We start from the raw sequence: 27,774 nt of genomic DNA, 5'->3' as shown, positions 1-27,774 counted from the left end.
TCCCTTTTGTTCTGAAAGTAGTTTAAATTCTGTTTGTATAGAATGTGAGCTGGTTGAAGTTGAATAATTGATAGACTGTGTAGGACTACAAAAGGTTGTATCGTATACTGGCCTGAGAGGCTTGGGTTACACTGTATCTTCTGACAAGGATTAAAGCACTCTGGATCCATCCATCCATCCATCCATCCATCCTTCCATCCATCCATCCATCCATCCATCCATCCTTCCATCCATCCATCCATCCATCCATCCATCCATCCATCCATCCATCCATCCATCATTCCATCCATCTATCTATCTATCTATCTATCTATCTATCTATCTATCTATCTATCTATCTATCTATCTATCTATCTATCTAATCACAACTGCCCATCTGTCCATCTATCTATCTGTCTATCTATCATCCATCCATCCATCTGTCCATCTATCTATCTGTCTATCTATCATCCATCCATCCATACATCTGCCCGTCTGTCTATCCGTTCGTCCGTCTGTCTGTCTGTCCATCAATCTGTCCATCCATCCATCCATCCATCCATCCATCCATCCATCCATCCATCCATCCATCCATCCATCCATCCATCCATCCAACGACAGTGAATCTTTGTTGAATAGTGAATGTCAGGGAATGTCCATCTGTCTGTCTGCCTGCTTGCCTAAATTGGATATTTTTTCACTAGAACCATCATTTTGACGAAACATTCACTGTTGTTGAATAGATTTCAAATAAATTAAATGAGACTGTATATCATATGTGAATTAGGGTGGTCCTTATCAAGTCCAAGTCCTTAACCTCTTAAACTGTTCCTTTTACAGTAACTTCAAAATTAGAAATATGCAAAAATGTTGACACAAAAATTATATTTAGAGGTAGCTCAATCATGTGGAAGATTGCCTATGTTACAGTAAGATGTGCGGCGTCATTGTGATATGCAAGTAATATTAAAAGTTGCTGCAAAATAACTACATTTTATTGAAATCAGAGCAACACTGACATGACAACAATGACAACAATCTCAAAAAAAGCACAAAGTTTTCAACAATCCCTCATTTCTGATGCTCAGCAGCCAGTGTTGACTTTTTGCAGTCTGGATAGATCCGTCGGTGATCTTCCTCCACATGAAGGAGAAACTGCAATTGTTCTTCAGAGTGTGTGAGATAGCCATGGTATTCTTGAATCAGAGCTACTCCTCTCTCGGCGTGATCATTGACTACTTTCATTGCATGTATGGTTGCCTGTGCCTCCTGATAATCTGCTTGATTCGGCCAAAGTTCCGGGTCAATGACAATAGGAGACTTTAAAAATAAGGACCAGCCTAATGTGAATGAGTGAAATTGTAACACTCGATATTCTGGCTATAGTCTCATTTTACATGTTCATCATATTAAAATGACCTCCTGTAATTAAACGATTGGTGCTTTTTTATAGATTGGCATTTTGGCATTTTTGTCTATATTGAAACAACAAAGTAGGGGTACAGGATTGGAAAGGATCTCTAGTCAGGACTTGAACTTTGATCACCTGTGGGAATGTTTCCCATGAGGCAATCTGCACAGACAAAAGGGACAGCTCTTAATTGCAAACTGAACTGATCACAAGACAGTCTATTCACTGTTGGTGACTGAATGGACATCTTGATTTCGATACTAGCAGGCTAGTTTTGATCATATAAGCAGACTGTTCTGATCACATAAACACCGAAGGATGACACAGATCCACATCTGGGTAAGAAGGAGACAGCTGGTGGATGAGCTGTGGGTGGTTTGCTGATCTTCCCCAGATGGACTCAAATGGAACAAAGACGAGGGCAAGAGCTTATCTCACAATCAAGGCTCTTATAAGATTTACAAGCGTATTTGAGTTACTTTCCTCTTATGACGATATTCTGGACAGTTTAAAAGGAATAATTCACCCAAAAATGTAAATTATTATAATTTACTCGCCTTTATGTTGCTCCAAACCTGTTCAAAACAGCATAAAGTAACCATAAAAATAATATATTTATATTAATATATATGTATATGAAAAACGATTTCCTGTACATTATTATAAATAAATAAAATCTATACCTTTTAAAAACAAATTATGCACAATAAAGTTTCATGCCCAGTAATATTGATACAAAATATACTATTTTAAAAAGAATAAATTATGATAATTTTCTAAATTCACTCTGCATTGGGTTATGTAACAGGTCCAAAGACTTACCAAATCTTACAGTTTAACAAAATGCATACACATCCCAGTAGCCAGGTGGAGATTATTAGGGTTGAGATGGATTTTACAAAATGTTTTGAAATGTTTGAGTGTCACTCAAGGACACTTCAGCGCTTCAAACGGTTGACAGTCCTCTGGATACTCTCAGAGTCTTCCCCCATCTGAGAATCCATGCCCTTTTCAATTAGGATACCACTCAAAATAGCTATTCGCATGAGTCCTCCAGGCCATCAAAGAAATAATAGGAGATTTTCAGTCTCTTAATTAGGGCTGATTCTCGTTAATCCAGTTCACCCTGCCTGCACCATATGTCCCGGGGAAAACCGCTGTGGCCTGATGCAGGTGAAAGAACAATTACAAATATCTCCCTCCTTTTTCATTCAACCTGTAGTAATGCTTTTGAATTTCCACTTGGTTGAGTGGGTAATCTCTGGCTTTGAATGAGAGAAGACCCATCAGAGAGTGTCTCACACTTCTCAGAACTCCCTTTGCTCCAGCCAATTAGCTGAGATTCATCCTATTAAACTGCTTTATCACTTGCCATATTAGATACTCTTATTATACAGACTTCAAAGAGTATTTAAAGCTCTTTGGTTTATGAGATGTTTTATATTCATGACCCAAAAATGGGTTGCAGGTGTGTTCTGATAGGGTCGCTGATGGCAACAATGCTTAATAGTCCGAAAAAATAAATAGATAAAAAATATATTTGATTGGTCTGTTCAGGTTCAGATGTATGGAAGCTTGATTCTGCCACAGAATAATACAATAAAAAAGGTTATCGTGAATAAGCAAAAAATAAGCAATTTTTCATCTCACAATTCTGACTTTTTTTTTACTTTTCTCGCAGTTGCGAATTTAGATACAAAGTCTGAATGGCAATAAACAAACTCACAATTGCCGGGGAAAAAATCACAATTGTGAGATAAAAAATGGCTTATTTCACATTAATTCATCTGTTAAAACTTGTGTATTTTGGAGGTAATTTCTTTTCATTTTATAAGGGCTTTAGGTAATGGCATCAAAGAAAAAGTTGATATAGTTTTACACAGAAAAGATTAGTAAGACATTTTCACACTAAAATCATGATAAAACATTGTTCATGTCATGTGGCTGTACTATTAAAATGGTGTGTATTTTGTGGAAATTAATTTTTGTGGTATTCAACATTATCGTTGATTCATGGTTAATCAGAAATGTTTATATATGGACATTTTCAACATTTAGAAGTGTGACAAAAGGCTAAAACTTTTATAATCTTGTAGAAGTCTAAATATATTTCTATTTTCGGCTCTTACTGAATGCTGGTGGGCTCTAGATTAAGTTTATTTTTTCTTGTGCCAAATCAGAGACTCCTTATGTTCTGAATGAATCCTCTGAGCATGTGAAATCTGGTGCAAATGATTTGTCTCAGATGTCGAACGCTCTTTCTTCATCGAGAGACTGCAGGCTGTATACAAGATGTTCATCTGTGTTGATCATTTCTCAGGATGTTGTTCTTGCTTAGATGTATTTTACTGACATTTTCTCGACAGAATCTTTGAAACACAACTTGAGTCAATTAGCTTCCAATAACATTCAAGACATTTAATATGTCACTAATTGGATATACCATATATATAGTTTAGGGTCCAATTCTCACTATTAACTAGTTGCTTTTTTGCATGATGCTTATTAGCATGCAAAAAATAATAATCTTAATCTTTTTCTTTCCCGTGTGGTTGAATCGGCAAACATGACTTATAGAGCACTGAAGCATTTGTTTTCATTTTCATTTCAGTTTTGCTCTGCACTCTCACACTCGATTGGTTTCTTTCTTTTGCCATTAAGGTTTGTCTATACGTCTTTTATGACTGTGAGATTGTGTCCCCTTTTGACTCCATTAAAGCACTCTTTCCCTATAAACATAAGGCTCTGATGGACCCCTTATTTAAAACACAGCCAATCCGACTGTAAATGTTTACTGCTGTTCTGCTTTGGAGGCTATGCTGTGATTTGAATGGCACACTTTACTTCGTCAATTTTGGCTCAGGACATTTTTATAGTCACAGGAAGAGCTTAAGCTCACTCAAAAGAAGACGAACATAAATAAACTCCTAAGTTCAGTGACTCATAGTGAAAGAAACTGGTCTGAAACTGTGTTCTTGGTTTTGGGTGTGAGTTGGCCCAAGGTCCGTTTGTTTTCCCAGAGTAGTAACAAAACGTTTCCCGCATGCTGATTGGCTAATACAGCTCTTTGGCCAAGATAACCTTTCTAAATGTGGACTGGGGTTGTTACAGTTCTCTTAAAGAGAATTTGTCATTATTTACGCACCCTCATATTGTTTCAGACCTGTATAAAATGGATACATTTTAAAAATTGAGCTGTAACTTGAAAGACAGCGAACAAATCATTGAATAAGTTGAACCAGGTCAGTCAGATTCATGAACAAATCATTCAGACTAGTTCACTGATTCATTCAAAGAATGATTCATTCATAAATATGAGATCACGACATGTCTCATGAATACACTAAGAAGAGCTAAGGCAAGATGCTAAATTTAGTGCTCAAATTTAAAGGAAAAGTTCACAGAAAATTTATTTCATCCCATAATTTACTCACCCTCAAGCCATCCTAGGCGTATATAACTTTCTTCTTTCAGCCGATCACAATCGGAGTATTAAATAATATCCTGGCTTTTCCCAGCTTTGTAATGGCATTGTATAGTGTCCGAGTTTTTGAAGCTCCAAAAAGCGCATCCATCCGTCATAAAAGTAATCCATACGACTAACGTGTACGGCCGTTGCCGGAAGCCAGTGATTATACTTTATAAAGTTTTAAATATAAATATTTTTCTTACAAAAATCCATCGCTTCACTTCAGAAGGCCTTTATTAACCCACTGCTGTATGGATTACTTTTATGATGGATGGATGCGCTTTTTGGAGCTTAAAAAATTTGGCACTATTCAATGCCATTATTGAGCCTGGAAGAGCCAGGATATTATTTAATAGAACTCATATTGTGTTTGGCTGGAAGAAGAAAGTTATATACACCTAGGATGGCTTGAGGGTGAGTAAATGATGGGATACATTTTATTTTGGGTGAACTCCATTTGGATTACACAGTTTTAACATTAACAGACTAATAAATTGCAAATCGCTTAAATCAGCATAAATCTGTTAATGTGAAAACAATTAAATTTATTCAGTTAAAAAGTATGAACATGGTTTAAAAATGGCTAGCTGTGGAACAAACAATATTCAGTATGAGATTGAAAGAAATTGGATTTATTGATGATAAATATATAAACCGCTATTGTGTATTTAAAACTAGTACTATTACAGAAATCTTACCCGTTTCATTTATGTCTGACTGACAAATATGCATCATATTCAGTTTATTAGTTTGTTTAAGTTAAAACTGTGTAATCCAAATGGATGGAAATGTTATATGCAATTCAAATACCAAATACAATCAAATCTTAAATTTAGCCTAAATATATGTTTGAGTGTTGTTCTTGGCTTTTGTCAGTACTAAACAGAGTAGTTGTAATGCTAGTGGACAGGATGATGGGAAATCACACTTACAAACAACGTACTGTCCTTGATGAACCCAGTCTCCATCAGTCTTATCGGGTAACACAGTAGGGTTGATACTGGAATGCACTGGAGCGAGATTACAGTCAATTAAAAGCACATCCTCTCCACACTTCAGAAGCAACATGTCACACACTCAAACACACTCACACACCTTCATCTGCTCACTCTGGCAACAACATATTGACTCAGTGACTGCTTGCTGGCTGTGTTATTGCCATTGATTCCTGCACTGTATAATGCAGAATAGAGTGGTGCAGGGATGACGTAAATGTGTAGGCCAAATTGGAAGTTAGCATCCCAGACAGCAACATAGCCCAGATCCAGCCCACATCTGGTACGCGTGGAATCCGCATGTACCAGATGTGGTCCGGATCTGGGCCAACACAATGTTGCTGTCTGGGATCACACTGGTTCCCTTGACAAAAACACAATAGGATTTTTTACATAGGCTTTTGGAATTTTGAAGCCTAAATACAGTCGCCAGAATGAAAAACTAAAGGTAGGCTTTAAATTAACTTCACTACAGTCCCACGAATTCAACGTCAACATCACTAAGCTGTTTCAGTTTTTATCTAAAAAGCATTTTCACTGACATTTTGAGTTAGAAAAGTTTATAATTGCACAATTATATGCATAATGTGGCTATAAAAGCGGACTGAGCTTATCTTTTCGGTGTGATGACGTTTAATGTCCCCGACAGCCTCTGTAGTCCCATTTAGCCTCTTGTTAGCAACCGCCTTTTTGAAGACAAATAACATCTTAAAAAATCATGAGTGGGGCAATACTGATGTATTTTAATGTCATAGAATAAAACGTGAAACCCCAGTCCTTATTTAAGTCATTTAATCAAAAACCCATGAAACAATGGAACCGGAAGTGCTAAAATACTAACTTGTTTCTGCGATTTGGCCTACAAAAATGTGTCATCTCTGCACGACTCAATAATCTTCTATATATAGATTATTTTCTGCATTATCGTTCATAATTAGCAGTCTAAATGGTTGCATGCCATTCCTAAATAAGTTTTTTCTGTTAAATAGCTATTAGCGTTTAGCATAATTCCATCAATGCCTGATCAAAAATGTAGTATCATGATACCTTGTTTAGCAGGCTAACAGCTTAGCATAGTGTTAACTGCTTAAGTTAGTCCTATGCTAAGCTGCTAGCTTGCTAAACAAAGGCTAACTGCAAACAGGAAAGAAAGGGGAATGTTTAATTTGATGATTTTTGGCTTGAGTATGCTTTCCCCAATTTAGCCAACTCTTTGGTAGGCTAGTACTTGCTGTTGCTGAAAATATTATTGAATCAACTGTAGTGGTATGCTAGCGTATAGATGAACTTAAAGCTAACAGACTAAGAGCCTTGAAACATCAGATACATTCATTATTTTATATAAAACTAATGGTATGTAGGGCGGAATTTTTCTTTGTTTTCACTTATTAGCAGTCAACATGTTTTTAAAATAGCTATAATACATACAAACACACACACACACACACACACACACACACACACACACACACACACACACACACACGCGCACACACACGCACGCACACGCACGCACGCACGCACGCACACACACACACACACACACACTAATTGCTATTTCTGTGCGTGTTGCATATTCTGTGTGTTTATGCTGTGCATTTAAATTGTTGAATTTCTTGTGCTGGTAGATTTTGTATATTATTTTTGTATAGTATTTTATTTTTATTTTCTATGTCGGTTCTGTCACCCTACTTCAAAAACAGGGTTCACCTCACCTCTTGGTCTTTGAATCCTTGTTCTCACCTCATGTTGACAGGGTTTGATCCTGAGTGCTGCTCTCCTGTCTCATCTTTTGAGATGACTCTCTTGGACTACTGTGTGGCTGTACACCTTTAATTTTACTAATGACAGCTGAGGTTTGAAGTGTCCTCCTCTGGCACATGTGTTCCAGGGGTGGTTGTGTTCTCTGGTTTCTAATGCATTAGAGAGGTGAGGAACAAAGGGTCACCTTCCTTACATTACCCTCTTGATACCTCTCTGTCTGGTCTTGGTTGTGGTTCCTCTTTAAAGTCTTCATGTCAGTCCTTTCATATCCTTTTATCAGGTTCTTACTCTTCAGTATTTGTCTGAATAAGCTAAAATTATTGAGCCAAGATGCTTTTCCCTTTTTTCCCCCATTTATTCACCCTTCATTCACATGTTGGTAAACCTGTACGATCTTTCTTCTGCTAGACACAAAAGAAGATATTTGGAAGAACGTTGGGGCGGAACATACATTTTGACTTTCATTGTATGGATGAAAAAACACAGAGACTTTAAAAAATATATATATTGTTTTGAATGTTTCACAGAAAAAAGAAAGTCATACAGCTGACAGAATTTAAATTTTTGTGTGTACTATCCCTTTAAGGGCACCAGAAAGTTACCTTCAGATAAAAATTTTTTTTAATATAAATATGTTGGAATAGCTATAAATAGAAGAATGTGAACTATTGTACCTATTAAACTATTGCTCTGCCATGACAGTATTTGACTGAAAAGAGAAAACTGACAATATGAAGTCAGTTTATATGACTGCTCGCTTTAGCACCCCTTGTGGCAACATTGAAAATTCAATGTTTATTTTGAACCACGTTTTATCACGCAATGTTTATCTCCAATGTGAGTAAACAAGCTTGTTTAGCTAGAAGCGTTTGCGTCCACATTCTTGGGTTTTAGGACACTCTATGCGAATATTGAAGTCCACACCGCAACTACTAAAGAAAACAACACAGAGGAACAATATCAGTGGAATCACTTTCAGAATGATTTTTTTTTTTTCAGCTGATGAACGATAAAATCAGTTACAGCCAATCAGAATCCATCCTGCTTTATTGTCCATGGTGTGGACTCCAATATATTTATTTTAATAGTTATCGTTCTGGGTGTAAATGGATCTTTATTTGAATTTTATTTGTAAAAATTAAAGGGATTTCAAATTTTATATGCAGTGGTTTATTAGAACCACCATGTTGAATGTTTACAACTTCATGAAAGCTTATAAGCTTATAAGATTATAATCATTCTTCATTAGTGAAATGTCTGTGTAACTGGTCCTCGACCCGCTCTGAGCGGGTTTCGAACCGGGGTCTCCGGAGTGGGACGCTAAACACCGCTAAGCTCGCCTCTTGAGATCAGGGATGTGAGAATGATTTTTTTCCAGCTTATGAACGATAAAATCATTGACAGCCCATCAGACAGATTGTCCATGCACAGCTCTTACTGATCTACGTCCGTTACACTCATCCCTCTAAACCTCACTCTCATCCGGGTCACGGCACCAAATGTAACCGATCCTACTCGACCCGCTCTGAGCGGGATTCGAACTGGAGTTTACCCGCACAGCTCTTACTGCCCTACGTCCGTTACATCTGCAAAACATTACTACGTTCAAGAGTCGTAGAGAGTAACCAAACCTCCTCGTCTTATCTATAACGCAGAAGGTCTTTGTTACATCTCATTCACTCTCTGTTACACCATGTACCAGGAAATCAAGCCGATGTGTAAAGCTCTTGGCTCACATGAGAGCTGTTGATTGGGTGAAAGGGAATATGGGTCTTCTCAGACAAAAGCAATCACACAGGCAGTAAGGCCTTACAGTGTGTGAACCTGCAGTCTCTCTGTGGCTCTCACGGCCGAGCCACTGATCTCATTGTTGTGTTTGTATTGATACGGTAAATGGGGTAGACCATGAGAAAGGAGACGAGTGCAGTTAACCGGGGAGGGAGCGAGTGAACTTCAGTCCTTTTCCATAATTTATTTTCTTTTGTTATTCTCACCTGTGTTCTTTCCAGTGTGGCTCAGGTTTCAGAATGGCTCCTGGCAGTTACTGGGCCAAATACACACTCTTGTTACAGTGTTGTAGCTGTTATATTGTTCATTGTGATCTTGCTCTTAATAACTAATGTTTTTCAATTTGCCCCATTAAATCCCTTTAGGCAAATATAATAAAAATGTCTGTAACCTGTAACCTTACATTTTTAAGTTCAATAAACTTGGATGTTTAAGTCACTTGAACTTAAATTACATTAATCTGACTTAAAAAAATAACTGAATCTTGTATGACTTAAAAAAAAAGTTGCCTAAAATTGCTTAACTTATTTTGATGAGTTAAAACAATGTAAAAACATATGTTGTTATATTTTTTATAGTGTAGTTCACCTTTTTTTTTTTTTTTTTTTTATTTACTCACCTTTATGTTGTTCAAAGTTTCTTTCTTCTGTTGAAAACAAAAGAAAATATTTTGAAGAATGTTAGTAACCAGACAGTTGACGGTAGCCATTGACTAAGTTGTTCAGAAACCTGTATGAGTTTCTTTCTTCTGTTGAACACAAAAGAAGATATTTTGAAGAATGTTAGTGACCAGACAGTTGACGGCACCCATTGACTTCCATAGTATTAAAAAATAAGTCAATGGCTACCTTCAACTGTCTGGTTACCAACATTCTTCAAATTATATTATTTTGTGTTCAACAGAAGAAAGAAACTCATGCAGGTTTGGAACAACTTGAGGACAAGTAAATTATAACCGAATTAAAATTTTTTGGGTGAACTATCCGTTTAACACACATTTTGTAAACGATATTATTTCCACAATAAAGCTGAAGTGTACTTATTTTAACAATAACTCTAGCAACTTGTATTTTGGCAAAACCCATGGTCCTTTTTCTAAAACTAAACTAAGTGAAAAAAATAAATACACTTCATTGTTGTCGATATTCCCAGAGCGTGTTAAATTAGCTCAGAAAAGCTTAACTCTGGGCGAGCTATAATTAGCATGTATGACTAGACATGACGCTCCGATACACTGTAAAAGTGTGTAGGCGTTTGTATGGCGTAACAGGTGCACAGACCATCTTGAAAGAACCAAAACCAATGTGTAGACAGACAGACAAAAGCTAACAGAAAGATGAGGCAAGACTGTTCTTCTAGCTAGTGAATAGGCGGACAGTTTCCCTCTGCAAACTTGTTCAGTGTAGGGTATCCTCGCTAAAGGTGTAAAGGTGTTTCATGTCAAAGCCATTGTTGCTTTTATTGTGCTCTTTCTCCCAAGGGACAGGGCCCTCTTTAGGGAGGTTTCTTTCATCTTTTAAAGGCATTATGGTCGGGTTTGGCAGTAGGCTGCTGGAACCAAAAAAGGACATTGGCTTTAAAGTAATGGAGGGATTGTGTGGTTCAACTTAGTTTAACTTGTTGACAGCTTAATAGAGAACTAAACAGTGAGCATTGAAATACAAATGTCACTGTCTTAAAGGCAAATCCGTTCTCTTGGTGGTCATCTTGCTCAATCCCAATGGCACAATATAGCAACTATAATGTCCAAATACACACCACTTGCTAGACTAAAATCAATAAAACGTGGAAAATAAATAACTATAAATGTCATAGAAGTGGTATACCAGATACAGGAAACAAAGGTTTCTTTATTGACTTGACCTATTCAAATCACAAAAAATATGATATAATATAGAGCCTACACATTTAATCTTATTTAATATCTAGAATGATGTCTTTTATATGGTGTTTATATGGACGGAAAACTCGCAGGACATGTTTGGCACCATATTTTGAGAATGACCCTAATGGTATCGTAAATGTTGCTTGTTTAGCTCAAACCACTCAGCAAACCTCCATCAAAAACTCTCTTAAAAGGCTCTGTCTCTGTTATAATTGACTGCTTTCCTGCAGCCTATCTGATTTGTTCTATTTTTGTCTGTTGAGTTGCAGTGGTGAGACTGAAATGGCATAGACTGAGTTATGGACAGTTATGGATCAGAGGTCCGACCCACATGCAATAGACATGCTGGCTATTATATGCTAATTAGAGCATCGACAGAAGGCTTTTAGGGACCGTTTACACAACACGTTTTTTTTTTAACTAAAAACGGGAAACTTTTTATGTGTTTTGGTCATTAATTTACATGACAACAGTGTTTTGGGGGCCTGAAAATGCAAACTTGGATTTGAAACTGGATTTAAAGTGCAAGTTATTGAACAAAAACGTGAATATGTGAAAACAGTGACTTCATACGCATCGTATTACGTGTTCAGTCTATAGGCGCGTAGTGTTTCTTTACGAAGTGACTTCGCCAACTACTGGCCTGGCATGATAATACAGCATTTTTAGTCACTTTCGTGGATCCGTGTGAACGGGGATCGTTTTGACAACCTTGTCGCCTGTATGCGAAAAAAACAAAGGAAAAACCTTTTCCTTTTTGGTACATCATTGTCGTGTAAACGTACCCTTAGAGTTTATATTCCTCTACCACTGCATCTTCTACTCTCTTTTGTTTTACTAGAAGTTAGTTTTGGAGGATTAAAGGAATAGTTCATCCAAAAAGTAAATATCATGTTGTTCCAAACCCATTTGACTTCCATGAAACACAAAAGAAGATGTAATAAATAAAAAAAATTATAAAAAAAGAAAATCATATCGATTTGGGATGAATTGAGTAAATAATGAAATTGATAGCTTTTCAGAAACAAACTGAGGTAATTTCTAACCGCTATAAAATTACATTTAATGGCGAATAAATTCTTTTGACAGTCAAATGCGATTAAACGGGGGAAAAAGTAAATCGTGGGACTAAATCCTTTAGTATTTTGACAAGGATTGATTTGATGTATTATGTCCTGTATGGCATGTGATTGGAGGACTTTACGTTTAGAAATTAAAAAGGCAAGAAAAGAAAAAAAGACCAAAGCTTGCTGATCAGCAGGAGACCAACGTTTTGTAAGAGCGAAGTGATTATGAGGAAGAACTTTGCAGATGATCTTTTACCTTAAAGTCCTGGGCGACGACCTTCTGACAATAAAAGAGACCTTTTTTAAGTCAAGTGAATGAAACCACCAGGCAAAAGACTGAACAAAGAGAATAATAGAGGTTGCCTTTCCATTGAACTCACATCCTCGAAGATTTCCATATTGTGCTTATAATTTGACTCATAACTGCATTTTTAAAACAATTATGCCATTTGAATTTGGTACTGTCACTTGCCTAACACGATTTATGTTGCGGATTACAACCTGACTGCAGTATTTCAAACCTTTAATACTAGACAAAATACCAAGAAGTCATTCACAAGACTGCATCTGACTGTCTGTGGTAGTGTTTTGACAGCAGGTCACAGCAGGTCATGGCACGATTTAGCTCCGGCAAAAGGAATTTAAAGATTGATTGAAATTGCTAATTTAAGCAGTTTTTTATCAATATTTGCCAGCCACATTTTGAATGAACATGCCATATTATTATTATTTTTAAATCTGAAGATTTATAAGGTTTGATACAGGCTAAAGAGAGACTTGTATATATCAGTTTAACCTTGGCTTAAAATAAACAAGAATATTCAAAATCTAATTCATAAACAGGAAGTTCTAGGATTTGAATGAAAAACAATATTAATAATAATACAAAGAAATGTTATGGCGTAAAACGAATAAGGAATATTTTAGATTCAGCACTAAGTCACAAATCAAATAATTAAATTATTTTATAATATTAATAAAAAAAATTATAATAATTAATATAAATAAGGACTAATAAATAAGTATATATTTAATCATTTGTCATGAAAGCAAAAGGAGGACATACGAAATATTAATAAATTCTGTTTGATTACTTTTATATCATCGCAAAATGTAAAGTATATTATCGCCCAGCTCTAATCTGCTAAACGTGAATGAGGATTATAAACATTAATATCATGAAACAATGTGGATTTTGACTTGACTGAAATTCTATTATTTTTTAACCTTTTATTCAAATAGTTTTTCTGATAATTTTACATGAAAAAGAAAATTATATTACCATTACCATTTCTATTCAGGTAAATGTGTTTCTTAGCAAACATGTTGTTATTTAGTAATTTTGACAGAAAGATCTGAATTATTATTTTATTTTTTTCAGCGGATGTATCAGAAGCATATGGATTCAGATCACAGAAGAAACTCTCAGAAAACATAGAGTGGTCATACGCGGGTAAGTGTTGCATTCAGGATTTATATTGTGTTTCTTAACTATGCATAGTGATTATATCAAGGATTAGACTTCAGTCTGTATAAAGGGCCAGTCAGAATTTGTAAAGATGCAAAGACATTTTGAAGTGAAGCACCGCTGGCATCCTTCCCCCATGCCAGCTCAGGTTGAGGGATCATCTGTGTCTAAGCATGCAGAGCTTAACGCCACAGATTAAACTCATCCGTATCTCCTAACTGGGCTTTCAGGGTTAATATGGCCTAAATTACAGGTCCTGTCTGCTCTCGCCCAGACAGTTCACGTCAAATTTTAGAGGGTGTGTTTGGGTTTCCATGCAGGATGACTTCAAGTTGTGGCTCCTTTTGTTTTTGTTCTAATACCCTGAAGGATGAAAGACTATTTTTCAATTGTAAAACTAAGGTTTTTCTCTTGTTATTATGTGTGTATGAAATCATACGTATTTTTGTCTTCTTTTGACACTGACTATTTGCTGTTTAATGCCAGTATTGCCATGATTCAAAAGCATGGAACAGAAATATGACCACTTATGTGTCTTTTATAGTATTCTGTTTGAATAAGTGTAATCTTAGAAGAAAAATTAGGACTTTTTAGATGAGCCATATTGTACACTTTTGGTATAGTGATTTAGTTTTACGCAGTGATGGACAGTAACAAAATAGTATTTCTTTGTTGCTGTACAGTATTTAAGTACATTTTTCAAGTAGGCTATCTGTACTTGAGAGTATTTTTATTCTAGGAAACTTTTAATTGTACTTCACTACATTCCAAAGCATAATATTGTACTTTTTTCTCCACTACATTCCATAAAAACATATTGTTCCTCATTATTTCGCCACCCCTGAAATAACCACTCTCTGAAACACAAGAGTGATGTCCAATTTGAGAACAAATTGATTGTTTCCAATGAACCTGTGGATCTGGTAAAAAAAATAAAATAAAATAAAAAATCACTGAATAATTGCGGAGTGATCTAATTACAACTGTTTTTGAGTCAGCAACTCGCTGATTCAATGATCTGGTCAAGAACACGAGCCAAGAACAGGGATATCGTGTATATAATGTAATATGCTGTATACTGTATGTATATAACATTACATACATACAGTATAATGTTTAATATGAACTGATTGTGTGGAAAGTAAGTTACTAATGAATTTAAGTATTATGGCGCTTTTCCATTACCAGTACCAGCTCGACTCGACTCGACTCGACTCAGCTCGGCTCGGCTCGCTTTTCGCTCCGTTTTCCATTGCAGATAGTACCTCCACAATAGTACTTGGTCGTCATAGTGACGCCGCAGGAAACTGCCGTGACTTAATCTTTTACACGAGACGCGCCCGCTACCCAAACACACAGGACAATGGAGGAAATCGAGTGTATGCTGTTTTTGGATGTTTTTGTTTTTGTTTTTGCTGTTTTTTATTCAGGATACTCCGTCTGGCGCGTGCAATGATGACGCAGTGAATAGTGACGATTCTCTCTGACCAATCAGCAGTCTGCCGTGTTTTCACGTCACATTTTAGTATCGCCTCAGCTCGCTTAGAACCTCGCCGGAGGTGGTACGAAAAAAAGTACCTGGAAGCAGGTACAGGTACAACTTTTACACAGTGGAAAACCAAACAGAGCCGAGTCGAGTCGAGTCGAGGCGAGCCGAGGCGAGCTGGTAATGTGTAGTGGAAAAGCGCCATTATTGTCAATCCTGTTTGGGGTGTTCTTGCTGCCGTACCTTTAAGACTTTATGCAAATGACCCCTGTAATGATTGGCTCCTCCTTCACCTTTGAAAAATGCCCCCAGCTAAATCTTGAGGATCGTATTTTTTGGGTACGTTTACACAACAACAATGTACTAAAAAACAGAAAAGTTTTTCGTGTACAGATGACAACTTTGTTAAATTGATCCCCATTCACACGTATCTGCAAAAATGACTAAAAGCTCTGTATTATCATGCCAGACCAGTAGGTGGCGATGTCACTTTGTAAAGAAACACTACGTGCCTATAGACTGAACAGGTAATACGCATGACATCATTGCGTTTTTGTAGTTTACACAGAGTTGATAAACGATATCGTTTTCAAAAACTTGCACTTTGAATTCCGTTTTCAAACGCCGTTGTCGTGTTAATAAACGGCCAAAACACAATAAAAAGTTTCCTGTTTTTTAGTTGAAAACAGTGTCGTGTAAAAAGCCCCATAGTGTGTTGAAGGTTGTGACGCCAATACCATGACCATTTGTAAACAATTAGCCTGTAGCATTTTAGCTTCTCACTTTTCATAAGGGCTTTTCACACTGCGCTTAACCCCGGGTTATCGTCGTTCTAAACACCGCTTTTAACCCCGGGGAAAGTTCATACTTGTAATTTAGATGCGAGGCTAGCACTGCTTTTTACCCATGGTCATGTAACCCGGCTCTGGAGCAGGGTTAGAACCGCTTTTCCGGTGTTAGCTCTGCATTGCGGTGCCAAACTTATGAAACGATGCAGTGTTAGAATGTTACAACAATATTCACACGCTGTGGGCAGTCACGGAAACATCATGCGATGTATATAAACATTTCTGTCGTTTCTGCAGGAAAATGTCTATTTGAATGTGCAAATAAAGATGTTAAAGGGATACTTCAGGATTTAGCATTAAGCTTTGTATTAGTAGAAAACCTGTAGTATTTTCGAATTACTGTGCTTTCCTCCCTCATATCCCCCTGAGACGAGAGATTTATGTATTTTTTGTCTGGAAAAAATCCTCCGATGACGCAAAAATCTTCATTTTGCGTCATCGGAGGATTTTCTGGCCAGAGGCTAAAGACTACAGCCAGTAGTAGGGGCTGTCCCGCATGTTCTCAACCCGCCCATAGAGGGTGGGATCTCACTCACAGAATGTACACAGTGACAGTCGTCTTTCTTTGGAAGCTAAGCTAGCAGGCTCTTGTTCTGTGGAGAAAGCTGAGTAGTAGGAGAAAGCTGAGTATTAGGGGTTACCATACTCTTTTTCCCGGACATGTCCGGCCGTCGAGATCGTCCAAAATGTCCGGGATTCAGCTTTTGCTTTCTGCGGTCGCCATTCATTGTTTACATGCACACCTTTGTTTCAATCTAACTGAATTCATTCCGATCGGTGAATCTGAATGTAGTGTTTACATGAACGCTAAACAAGTGATCGGTCGATGTGCGTTTTAACATTGCTAAGAAAATTCCCGCTCCTCCGTGAGAGATACGAGACCAGTTTCATCCACATAAGCCAAAAATACATTTTCAGGCTTTTCTCAGTCTAGAAAGCTCCAAATTCAAAAATAATTTCACATTTCTTCAACATAAATGACCCATTTTAAATACACATTCATCTTTCCAGAGGTGAAGTATCCCTTTAACCCAGGGTTTAGAAATGTACAGTGTGAAACGTCACCTTATGAAAACCCAGAATTAATTGGTAACTTCGGGTAAATTATGAGCAGTGTGAAACCTGAAGCAAGATAACCCAGGATTCAGTTTACCCGGGGTTTAGAATGACCCAGGGTTTAGAATGACCTAGGGTTAACTAGTTCAAGTGGGAAGAGACCTATATATACTCTGAGATGGGAGTTTTATTTTTTGGTTTTTATTTCAAAATTATTCTTGTTTTTATTATATGGCCCATTGAAGTTTGGGAAGAGAAGTATCAAATCATACAACATCAGTGACACATTTTGCATCTCTCATCTTTTCATCTCCCACTCTTTTCCATTACTAGCACAATGGAGAATTCCCCAGTCTCGCTTTGTTATTGAAAGTAGGCCAGATTTGATATTCTGCTCATTGTTGTGCACTCTTGATATATAGCTTCGGATCTCTATGATTTACAGATCATTCCTTTGGAAAATTATTCTTCCGACAGGAACTCAAAGTTTTAATCTAGGAAAGATGATCCTAAGTTTGGATAGTAAGTGACTAGTTTATCAGCTTTAAAACTCTCGTCTTCGACCAGTCACAACAAACCAGATCTGGGTGTCATTGAAGTTTTGCACAACAAAGGGGGCATTATAGCGTCTGGTCTGCAGGCAGGCGGTCGGTCGGTCGGACATGCAGATGGGATATTGTTCATCGGCATTACCCAGAATACCGTGGCCCCTCCTCTTCATTGACCCCTTTTTATATTGCTATTCTAAATGATACTGAAACATGAATAATCAATCCCTGTACGCTAATTCTGACATACTAAACTTGCAGAGAAGGCCTGAGCAGAGCTAGTCTGGATAAGTGTGGATAATTGAAATGTACTTTGTGCACTTAAGTTGCTGGCACAGATTGTTTTGTTATTACAGTACAGCATGGCATGTTTTCTCTCCTCATGAAGTAACCCAGACTCATTGGAAAAACATGCCCATTTCTGCAAAATGATACAATGTTGCATCTTGCACATTTTGCGACACTTTCAAAGTGATATGTCCAGTGAGTGGCACTAAAAGCGTGTTCAGTTTTATCAGAAACAAACGGATTGAACGTAAATCTGCCAATGTTTTATAACTGTGGTCGGTGTACAGTACGTATCATGGCAATTTGGAAATTGAATGTCAGATGAGTGTTTGAAAATAATGTTTCACCTACACTTAACCTGACCCTAAACCTAACCGATAGTGTTAAAAAAGAAAACTTTGCTGAAGCTACTATGCCATTGGGACTTTTGTACCTCAACACTTCATAACGCAAATGCAATGCTGTACCAGGTGAGCTACCAAGGAAGTTTACTTTGACAGAAAAGCAATATATATGGAGCTGATTATGTGATGCAAATGTCAAACTGTAAATCAGAATAAAGTTGTTAATTACCATTAGTGGTAATTTGAGATGGAAACTGCCGTTAATTGCATGTATAAGTATGTTTTTGGAGTAGTAATGGGTAAATGGTCATTCTCAGGGAACAGTCCCAGTTGTGCTAGAAACATTGAAAGGTCATTTTAAACCTCAGGCCCAAAGTAGGGGAACCACCATCAGAACACCAGATTTGCGGATAACCAGTAGTTTAGTTTTACTGACTCTATAGTGGAATATTATTGAAACCCTGTCACAGTAGATTTGGAATACTTAAAATTGGAATTGAAACTGGAGTAAATCTGGTTTGTATGACAGTTTAATTTTTTTTTATAACTCTTTTAACAAGCAACTCTCTTGACAGCTGTAATGCTGTAATGGAAATGTGTATTGGTTTGTGTGTGTGAGTATGAGTAACTCTGCGGACATGAGTTTGAAACACTTTTTCCATGTCTTTTGTCTATGATCACAATAACCATAATAGGTGCTTTGTTGTTGAATGTTTTGATGATAATATTCTGATTTAAAATAGTGATAAGAAATACAAAAGAGTGGAACAAATAAAAGTGCATATTTACGCCACGCTAAGATTTGTGTTTATAAATTGGTTTTAAGTCAGCTTCAGTTCTTTTTCTCTATATCCTTTTATCCCTTTGGATTACACAAGACTCTCTCTTACCTCTGATGTTTCTCAGGGATAACAGGAAAAACGCAAGGAAACAAATACCGACATATTCAAATAAAACATGATAGCTTTGAGTGTTTGTACTCTGTTCTCGCTTAAGTCCTTCGCTGAGGAGGGAGGGAAGTGACAGTGCCAACGAAAGAGTGAAAACATTTAACTGGCATTTTCCTCCTCTGATTTACACTTGCTGCAGCTTGTCAGACATCCAATTATCCCTGTCCACTGGAGTCTGAGTGGATGGCAGGTCAAAACCCATCAGCATGAAGTCTATTATTACCATTGAATGCAATGAGAGTCATAAACAGATATGACATTTTTTATGCGTTGTTAAATATGGTTTAAAGTAAATGTTTACGAGCGGGTTGATACTACATGGTTCTGAAAATTGTGATATACATTTAGGCTATTATGTTACTAGAAAAAATGTTTTTTATGTATGTATGCATGTATGTTTCAGAATCACAATCAGAAAGAGCTTTATTGCAAGTATGTTTGCTCACACAGTGTATGTATGTATATATGTATGTATGTATTAGGTGTGTGCGATATTGACAAATCTCTCTCTATTTTTTTATAATGATAATTATGGGATATTTTTTGCTTTCATAACTTGAATTCTAGATATGAATTATCAATAATGTCAGCTCGCACATCATTAAACAACAATTACGATATTATCGTAGACGATAAATATCGCACACCCCAAGTATGTATGTATGTATGTATTTAGCTTTGTATGTATGTATGTATTTATTTGTGTGTTTGTTTGTTTGTTTAAATTTTGATTCATATTTTATTTATTGGATACAAATATTATTAAAATGTGATTGTATAATAATTGTATTAATAATTCTAATAATTAAGTACCAGTTATACATATATATTACTTAATAGTACTTACTTTTAATAATAATAATAGTAATAAAAAAGTAAAAAATAATAATAATATGGTGCCTTTATCAAATTGCTGATTTTAAATGCTTAAAACAACCAATAAGCCACTTAAGAGTGTCCATTACAGTGATTTTACTTCAGTTATCAGGGTTTTGGAAACATTGTTGACATTGTTAAACATTGTTTGATGCCTACCAACAGCCTTTCTTTATTTATTCATGTGTTGTGTATGTCCTGCTGTTTTTGACTCAACTGCACTGTATCTACTGTACACCAGTGTTTATGACTCAGCTGGGGGCTTGTAATACAGCTATTGACATGCTAATGAGAGTGACCTAGAACTGCTGGTGACCTGGTTCATGGGCTCCGTGTTTGTGCTGTAGGAACCTCGAGAGAGAGAGGACTTTGATTAACTCACCAGCAACCACTCAATGCATCTATTGATGCACCTGTGTGTCTGTGAATGTGGTTTTGGAAAGTGTGTATGTATGTCTTTACCGAAGCGTCTGTTTTAAAAGCAGACGGTCACCCTCTAACATTTATGAATGATTTTAAGAGGTTTACTTACCCAATTGAACTCTGTTTCTTACAGGAACTCTTAACCAAAATAACTGGGCAAAGAAATACCCATCATGCAACAATGCCAAACAGTCACCAATAAACATTGAAGAGAGCCTGGCGCAGGTCAAAATTCATTTCCAGAAGCTGAGATTAGAGGGATGGGCGGAAAAGACGTCAGACTCCACTATAGTAAAGAATGATGGGAAAACTGGTGAGAACAACTGTACTTTTTAAATATTGCACAAATAATTTTATTTCAAATTTATTAAGTTCAATTTCTTTTCATTATCTTTAGAATATTGGTAGACATTCATTCAAACATGAAAAAATCAGAAAAATCAGACTTGATGTGAATAGATATTAAGCGTTAATTTCTATAATGTGTTGTTTGTCTCCAGTGGCCATCGATGTGGGAGGAGAGTTTTATGTGAGTGGAGGGGGGCTCAGGTCCAAGTTTAAGGTGGGACGCATCACTTTTCACTGGGGCCTGTGCAACTCCTCTTCGGATGGTTCGGAGCACGGCATCAACGGAGATAAATTCCCCCTGGAGGTATTTTACTCTCACGTAATAAAATGATGTAAATTTAAAGGAACACTCCACCGTTTTTTGAAATAGGGCTAATTCACCTTCTTTCCTACATTTAGATAGGTGGGCAAATGCATTTTTGTCTCAGTGCATGCATTGTTTTAGTTTGACAGGGTTGGCGCTAGCTTAGCTTAGCATAATGAATGGAATCCTTTGTTGCCAGCTAGCATGTCCTGAGTAAAAGTGATATAAAAAATAAAAAAACCCCACCTAATTACTTCTTGTGAAAAGTGGCACAACGAGTACAAATAGCGATGCAGATTAACACTAGGCGATTTCCTATGCAGATTTTGACTTGGGACTATATTAGGGGGAAGCACAGGCGAGATATCACGCCCAAGTAGCAGTGCTTCGCCTGTGCTTCCCCCTAATATAGTCCTTAATATATAAGTCAATATCTGCCTAGGAAATCGCCTAGTGTTAATCTGCATCGCTATTTGTACTTGTTGTGAATACGCAGGCCACAAGAAGTAATTAGGTAGGGTTTTTTTATTTTTTTATATCACTTTTATTCAGGACATGCTAGCTGGCAACAAAGGATTCCATTCATTATGCTAAGCTAAGCTCACGCCGACCCTGTCAAACTAAAACAATGCATGCACTGAGACAAAAATGCATTTGCCCACCTATCTAAATGTGGGAAAGAAGGTGAATAAGCCCTATTTCAAAAAACGGTGGAGTGTTCCTTTAAATCAGTATTTGTTAATCAGGGTTAATTTAGGCTGGCTGACTACACATTATACCTTACTTTTCATTCGAAGAGTGAATGTATGCAAATGCTGATTAGATATATTGTTTGTTTATGGTGCAGATGCAGATATATTGTTACGATGCAGATGTTTTCAGTGACCTCGATGAGACCCTCAGAGAAGGAGGAAAGATCACAGCGTTGGCTGTGCTGTTTGAGGTAAGGATAGCAGCTCAAGTCATCTGGCTGTTTGTTTACACTGCAAAAGATAATTTCATTAAGTAAAAAAAAAAAAAAAATGACAGGCTAAGGCACTCTTCAAAACCTCACCACACCCCCAGCCGGCATTTAGCTTGAAGTACGGAGCAGTTTCAGAAATACTCATCTTCACGGTAGTTCTGATGGGAAAGACTGACAGAGTGTAACCACAATGTGTTGCTAAACCTTCATAATATGTCAGCTTTTCCCTGAGGACATTCTGGTATAATTCATGCATGTGAAGTTGTGTGCTTGCTTGTATATTGTTCTGTCAGTTTGGTCCTGCATGTTTAGAAATTGAAGCTTGTATGAACGTGTCTTATTTTGAATGCAAATAGCTGTGGTTAAGATGTAAGGCAGCAAAATCTGATTATTTTCAAATGAAATCTCAAATCCGTTTAGTCAGAAGAGCCGAAAATAACATTGAAATGCTCAACAAGCACATACATTTGTTGTGTTCAGGCGCCAACTTTCTTTTGGTCATATATTGTATCATGTATTTTGTTTATTATGCAGTTAATTAATGCTTCTCTCCACAGACAAGTACTGATGATAATGAAAATTACATGGCCATCATTGACGCAGTCAACAGTGTCAGCCGTTATGGTACGTTCAGTCTTCATATCTATATTTAAAGGTGTCATATTCCTAATTTTTTCGATATTTATCATGAAAATCCTGTTTTCCATGAGGCCCCTTTAAGTTCTTCCATGTCCAAAAGCCCTTAAAGTGACAGTTCAGCCAAAGAATAATTTTACTCATCCTCAAATCTGTATAACTTTCTTCTGTGGAACTTAAAAGCAGAAATTCTGACTGTGTTGGTCGCTCTTTTCCATAAAATTATACTAAATTTGAACCAAAGCTTTCAAAGTTTCAAAAAGCACCATAAAAGTGGTCCATATGTCATTTGGAATGACATGAAGGTGGATAAATAATGACACAGTTTTCATTTTGTGTGAACTTTTCCTGTTTTCTCTGGTCAGGAAAGAGCGGCCCCATCTCTCCGTTCACCCTGCAGGGTCTCCTGCCCAACTCCACGGAGAAGTACTTCATCTATAACGGCTCTCTGACCACTCCTCCCTGCTCTGAGACCGTCGAGTGGATCGTCTTCAAAAACACAGTGGCCATCTCAGATGTTCAGGTCAGCTTCATGGACAGTTTTTAACAGCATTGACCTGCTAGCACATATAACTGCATGTGTTATTTACAGATTTAAAGGGACCGTTCACCCAATAAGGAACAATATATCATCGTGGACTAAGACTTTCAAGGACACAATTTTTGTCTTCTTAAACTTGAAAGCCTCAGTTTCATTGCATTTGCTTGAAAAAGAGCAACCAGTGCATTATTTAAAATGTCACTTTTTTGTGTTTCACTGAAGAAAGAAAGTCATATGGGTTTGGAACAGCTCTTAACTTAAAAGCTCTGACACAGCAGACGATAAACAGATTGTGGCGGGACCGGTGCATATAAAAGATGCATGTCTATGACAGACTGAAAGATGGTCAGACAAAAAGACTGCTAAACACAATCGCATTATACCCACAAAAACATTTCACATAAATAATGAAAATGACCTTGTTTTGACTAGTATAGTTCAATAAATAACTCAAAAGCTGCATTTTTTTGTTGTTGTACTTTTTAAAAGTAAATACTGGCAGCTAATGAGCTTAGTATGTTGTTTTGTAATTGAAACCCTGAGGCCATCGTCACCTGGAAGGTATTGTGACTGTGTATTTGTCTTTTGGCGTCTGTTGCGCAACACTGACTCTATGTGACACACACTCAGTTACTGAAAACAATTATCAAGAAATGGCACACACGCCCATTCATTTCCTGTATGTACATTTACACTTGATTTGACATTTGCTTTCTTAGAAAATCCATTCAATCATGTCCAATAATAATAACGTTAGCTGAGTTTTATGACACTAAATACTAAGTTCGCACAAAAAGGATGCCAACTCCCTCCAGAAGAGGAAGATATCAACATTTTTGATTATTCTGACTGGATGCCACACATTCAAAAGCAAACTGTCATTAAATGGAATTAGAGGGAGTGAGCATAGAGTTACAAGTAACAAAAGACTGTAAATGCTTAAATACAGCCTTTGTAGCGTGTGTCATTCAGTCTGGGGCTGTTGCCCTCGAGTGGAAAGCGAGTTAATACAAGCTGCAGTTGAAACGCATGGTGAAAGCAGGAGCTTTACCGCAAGGTAACATACCTACTCCTGATGACATCACAATGGGAATGACATTGACTCACACACATTAAAGAGAAGCTTTGATGTCCACACAATGGAGGACATCTCATCTCTGGGCTACACCGTGTTTGTTTAAGGTTGAATAAAAACTGTGTGTTATAGTTTTTTAATGTATGGAGATTCAATAGTTCGGTCTTAGCTAGGTAAGTTCAAGCTTCATAGTACTGTAAGGTTGTAAATGGGATCATACCAGTTTATCATCTTTACCAACTTTTCCCAAATAACAGAAGTGACCTCGATGTACAGGTTAGCGGTAGCATAAGCCATCAGGCAAGTGTTATTTAAATAAACTCCTGATGTACTTACAAACTTTCCAATGCCTTGTTTTATGAGTACAGAACCTATTTGTACTACTGTAGAAGTTTGGTACCATTCCGGGCATTATTAGTGGGGTAATTTACGAGATACATCCTTGGATCCATTAGCGCCTGCACTAAGCCATTCGGCTGATATCTCTAAATAAGCTCTAACTTTAATAATGTTCGACCAAGGGAAAAAAAGCTTCTGAGGGGGTGTTTGGCCCTAGGTAAGAACCCTAGGTTGAAATTACTCCGAACCATCTCTTTAAGGAACAAACAAGACAAGTTTCATGAGTGTGTAAGTGAATCATTCACTCAACCGACTTTTAGAAACACGAATGTGTGTTGCTCAGAGACGCGCTAGCAGCTGTTCATTTGTCCGTGGCTTTGTTTGGAACTACTTTCATAGCAAAAATAGACAAAGTAAGAGGCCATTCAAGTGTGGTCAAAAACGCGAGACCCAAATCAGTTGAATGGAACAATGCAAGGGCCAAACATGTCTGTCTAGCGCAAGTTTACATAGAAAACAATGGAAAAGCAGCCAGTGAAGTGCAGAAAAGAGTTCTGTGTGAACGGTTCCTAACTGGCAATATCGTGTCTAAAATGTAAGTTAATTAATATCAGCTTCTTGTTTGATGAGCTGTTGTGCAAAAGCAATACCATAGTGGTTATCGCGCTCTTGGTCTGAACACTGACACGGCGAATATTCAGACAAGCAGCAATTTTGCCTTCTAACAGTCAGTCAAATGAAGGTGTTATGAAGAGTATTTTTCGGCTGCTTTTCTATTTTAAACCCCTTCGTAACAGTTTTGTTGTCTAATCCGTGTCCCCGTATGTGTTCACAGCTGGAGATGTTCTGTGAGGTGATGACCATGCAGCAGGCTGGGTATGTCATGCTTATGGATTACCTGCAGAATAACTACAGAGAGCAGCAGGAGCAATTCATGGGACAAGTCTTCTCATCCTACACTGGCGTCGAGGAGGTCCACACTCCTAGTACGTACTTCACAAACACGCATACATGCGTAAACAAACTAGGGTAGTATGTGTCTGGGATCGTACATTCTTAAGGTCTTAAATCAGTCTGGCGGTTTGAGGGTCATGGATCCAATTAGCCTCCAACACGATTCTAATCCCAAACAACTGCTTCTCAATTAAATAAGGTTTCTATTTTTATACAACGAAGCCCTCTAGACATTTTCCTACTTTCTATTTATGTATAAAGAAGACAGACATTTGGCCCATTTTTAGCCATACGCAATGCTTTCATGGCCCTTTTAGGGATGATTCCCACTCATTTCACGGCGTTTCCGTTACTAATTCATAGATCTATAATGGTTTTAACAATCCATCAAAAGGCTGTTATTTATTGCTTTATTTTATATACACGATGTAAATAACGTCACCCTCAAGGTTTTTGGATTCTTGTTATTGTTGAAAAACGTGTAAATCAGTACAATTAACTGAGTAGATTTTTTCTAACATTATATTATATAGTTTAAATTTAAGAATTCATTTTTTTTGTAAAAACATAAAATGATTTTTTATGTGATTGCAGAAAATGAGAAAACTAGATGTTTCACAAATCTATTACTCAGTTCGACCTGTTCATTTTAAAACACCGCTTACAGATCCGTACTGGCTTGCTCTCAGACTTTCCGCTTTAGCAGATCGTTGATGGAACATCGATGCCCCCATTTCAGATTCCTCCGCTACAGGGCGAACTCTGTAGGGTTGAGAATCACTGGCACGTGGGAGTTGTTTTTACAGAGACCGTCGGCAATGGAAAATGTCCCACTTGTGTCCTTTCAAACATATATACAATATATACACTCTCCAACCTGTGTTTTAGCTTAAATCAGCGCCTGGGACATGTCATTTTACAGCCTTAATGCTGCATTATTACTTTATAAAGACTCACAGATTACTTGCGACTTCATTTCACTTCATTCATTGAAATGTGAGGGTAGATTTCAGGGCCAATATTTACGCTCATCAGTTTGGATTATTGATATTCTTTGTTAGATTTGCAGTTTTCCGTAAGTTTTTCATTATATATATGTATCCTTCATATACAGAGTGACTGGTGAAATCTCTGACTAGCATAAGCTGAAAGCAGCCAGGCAAACCAGATTTACTTACTGTAACCTCTCTTTCACTGTGCTCACCGTATTAACAATGTTTACTCACTACTATTCTCTCACATCAATCTCTGTCTCTCTGGCTCACGTATCAAAACATTTTTGAGTTGCTAGGAAACTGTCTTTTTCTGTTTGCCCCTTCACTTGCACCGGCTGAATTCAGTTCAAACCCGTAAATGCATCTGGTTGTTCAGATACTGTATCCCATTCTGTGTATGCTTCATAGTGGATAGGGAAGTTTGGGATAGAGCAACTGCAATAAATGACAAAAGGAGTGAAGAGAGCGTTTAACATGACATCAAACCAGAATACATTTGAACTCATAATATATGAGAAATACAGACTTACAAAGTTTAAAATATATTCTGCCACAAATTAAACTTGCACAGATTACACACATTATTGTACAGTTTTCTTTCTTTTAAAAGAAAAAAAAAGAGATTAATCAAAATTAATTTTATAGGGTTAACAAAAATAATAATTTGAAAATCTTTTAAAGTCCCCCTGTGGCAAAAATCAAGCTTTTAAATGTTGTTTATATGTCTATGTGGTGTTACCATGTACGAATTTATAAGTCAACACCATTGCTGAGTATTTTCTCCTTAAAACTGCAGTGAACCGAAGACCAAAGACTCAAAAACGTGGTTTGAAATCGTTGGTGTTTCTGACGTCACAAACTATCTTGTAACCAATCACGAGCTGGTGTGAGTGAGTGGAGGCGGGGCTTAATTTGCATATTCATAGAACCACATATACTAAATAAGGCAAGGGTGTAGAGTTACATTCAAGCT

At 37.1% G+C, this 27,774-nt stretch overlaps 1 protein-coding gene across 3 annotated transcripts in view; it reads left to right on the top strand.

The window, feature by feature from the left end:
* The window catches only part of ptprz1a (protein tyrosine phosphatase receptor type Z1a), a 58,277-nt gene that overhangs the window by 8,456 nt on the left and 22,047 nt on the right, over nucleotides 1–27,774 (top strand). For all 3 annotated transcript variants that reach the window (XM_082159256.1, XM_082159257.1, XM_082159258.1), the window contains exons 2-8: nucleotides 13,740–13,811; nucleotides 20,779–20,958; nucleotides 21,146–21,297; nucleotides 22,145–22,240; nucleotides 22,819–22,885; nucleotides 23,263–23,420; nucleotides 25,688–25,838. In XM_082159256.1, the coding sequence (XP_082015382.1) occupies nucleotides 13,740–13,811; nucleotides 20,779–20,958; nucleotides 21,146–21,297; nucleotides 22,145–22,240; nucleotides 22,819–22,885; nucleotides 23,263–23,420; nucleotides 25,688–25,838 (876 nt within the window). The remainder of the gene's footprint in view (nucleotides 1–13,739; nucleotides 13,812–20,778; nucleotides 20,959–21,145; nucleotides 21,298–22,144; nucleotides 22,241–22,818; nucleotides 22,886–23,262; nucleotides 23,421–25,687; nucleotides 25,839–27,774) is intronic.

Source organism: Leuciscus leuciscus (assembly GCF_965113295.1).
Source record: "Leuciscus leuciscus genome assembly, chromosome: 25".
Lineage (NCBI taxonomy): Eukaryota > Metazoa > Chordata > Actinopteri > Cypriniformes > Leuciscidae > Leuciscus > Leuciscus leuciscus.
This window is presented reverse-complemented; position numbering and strand designations above follow the sequence as displayed.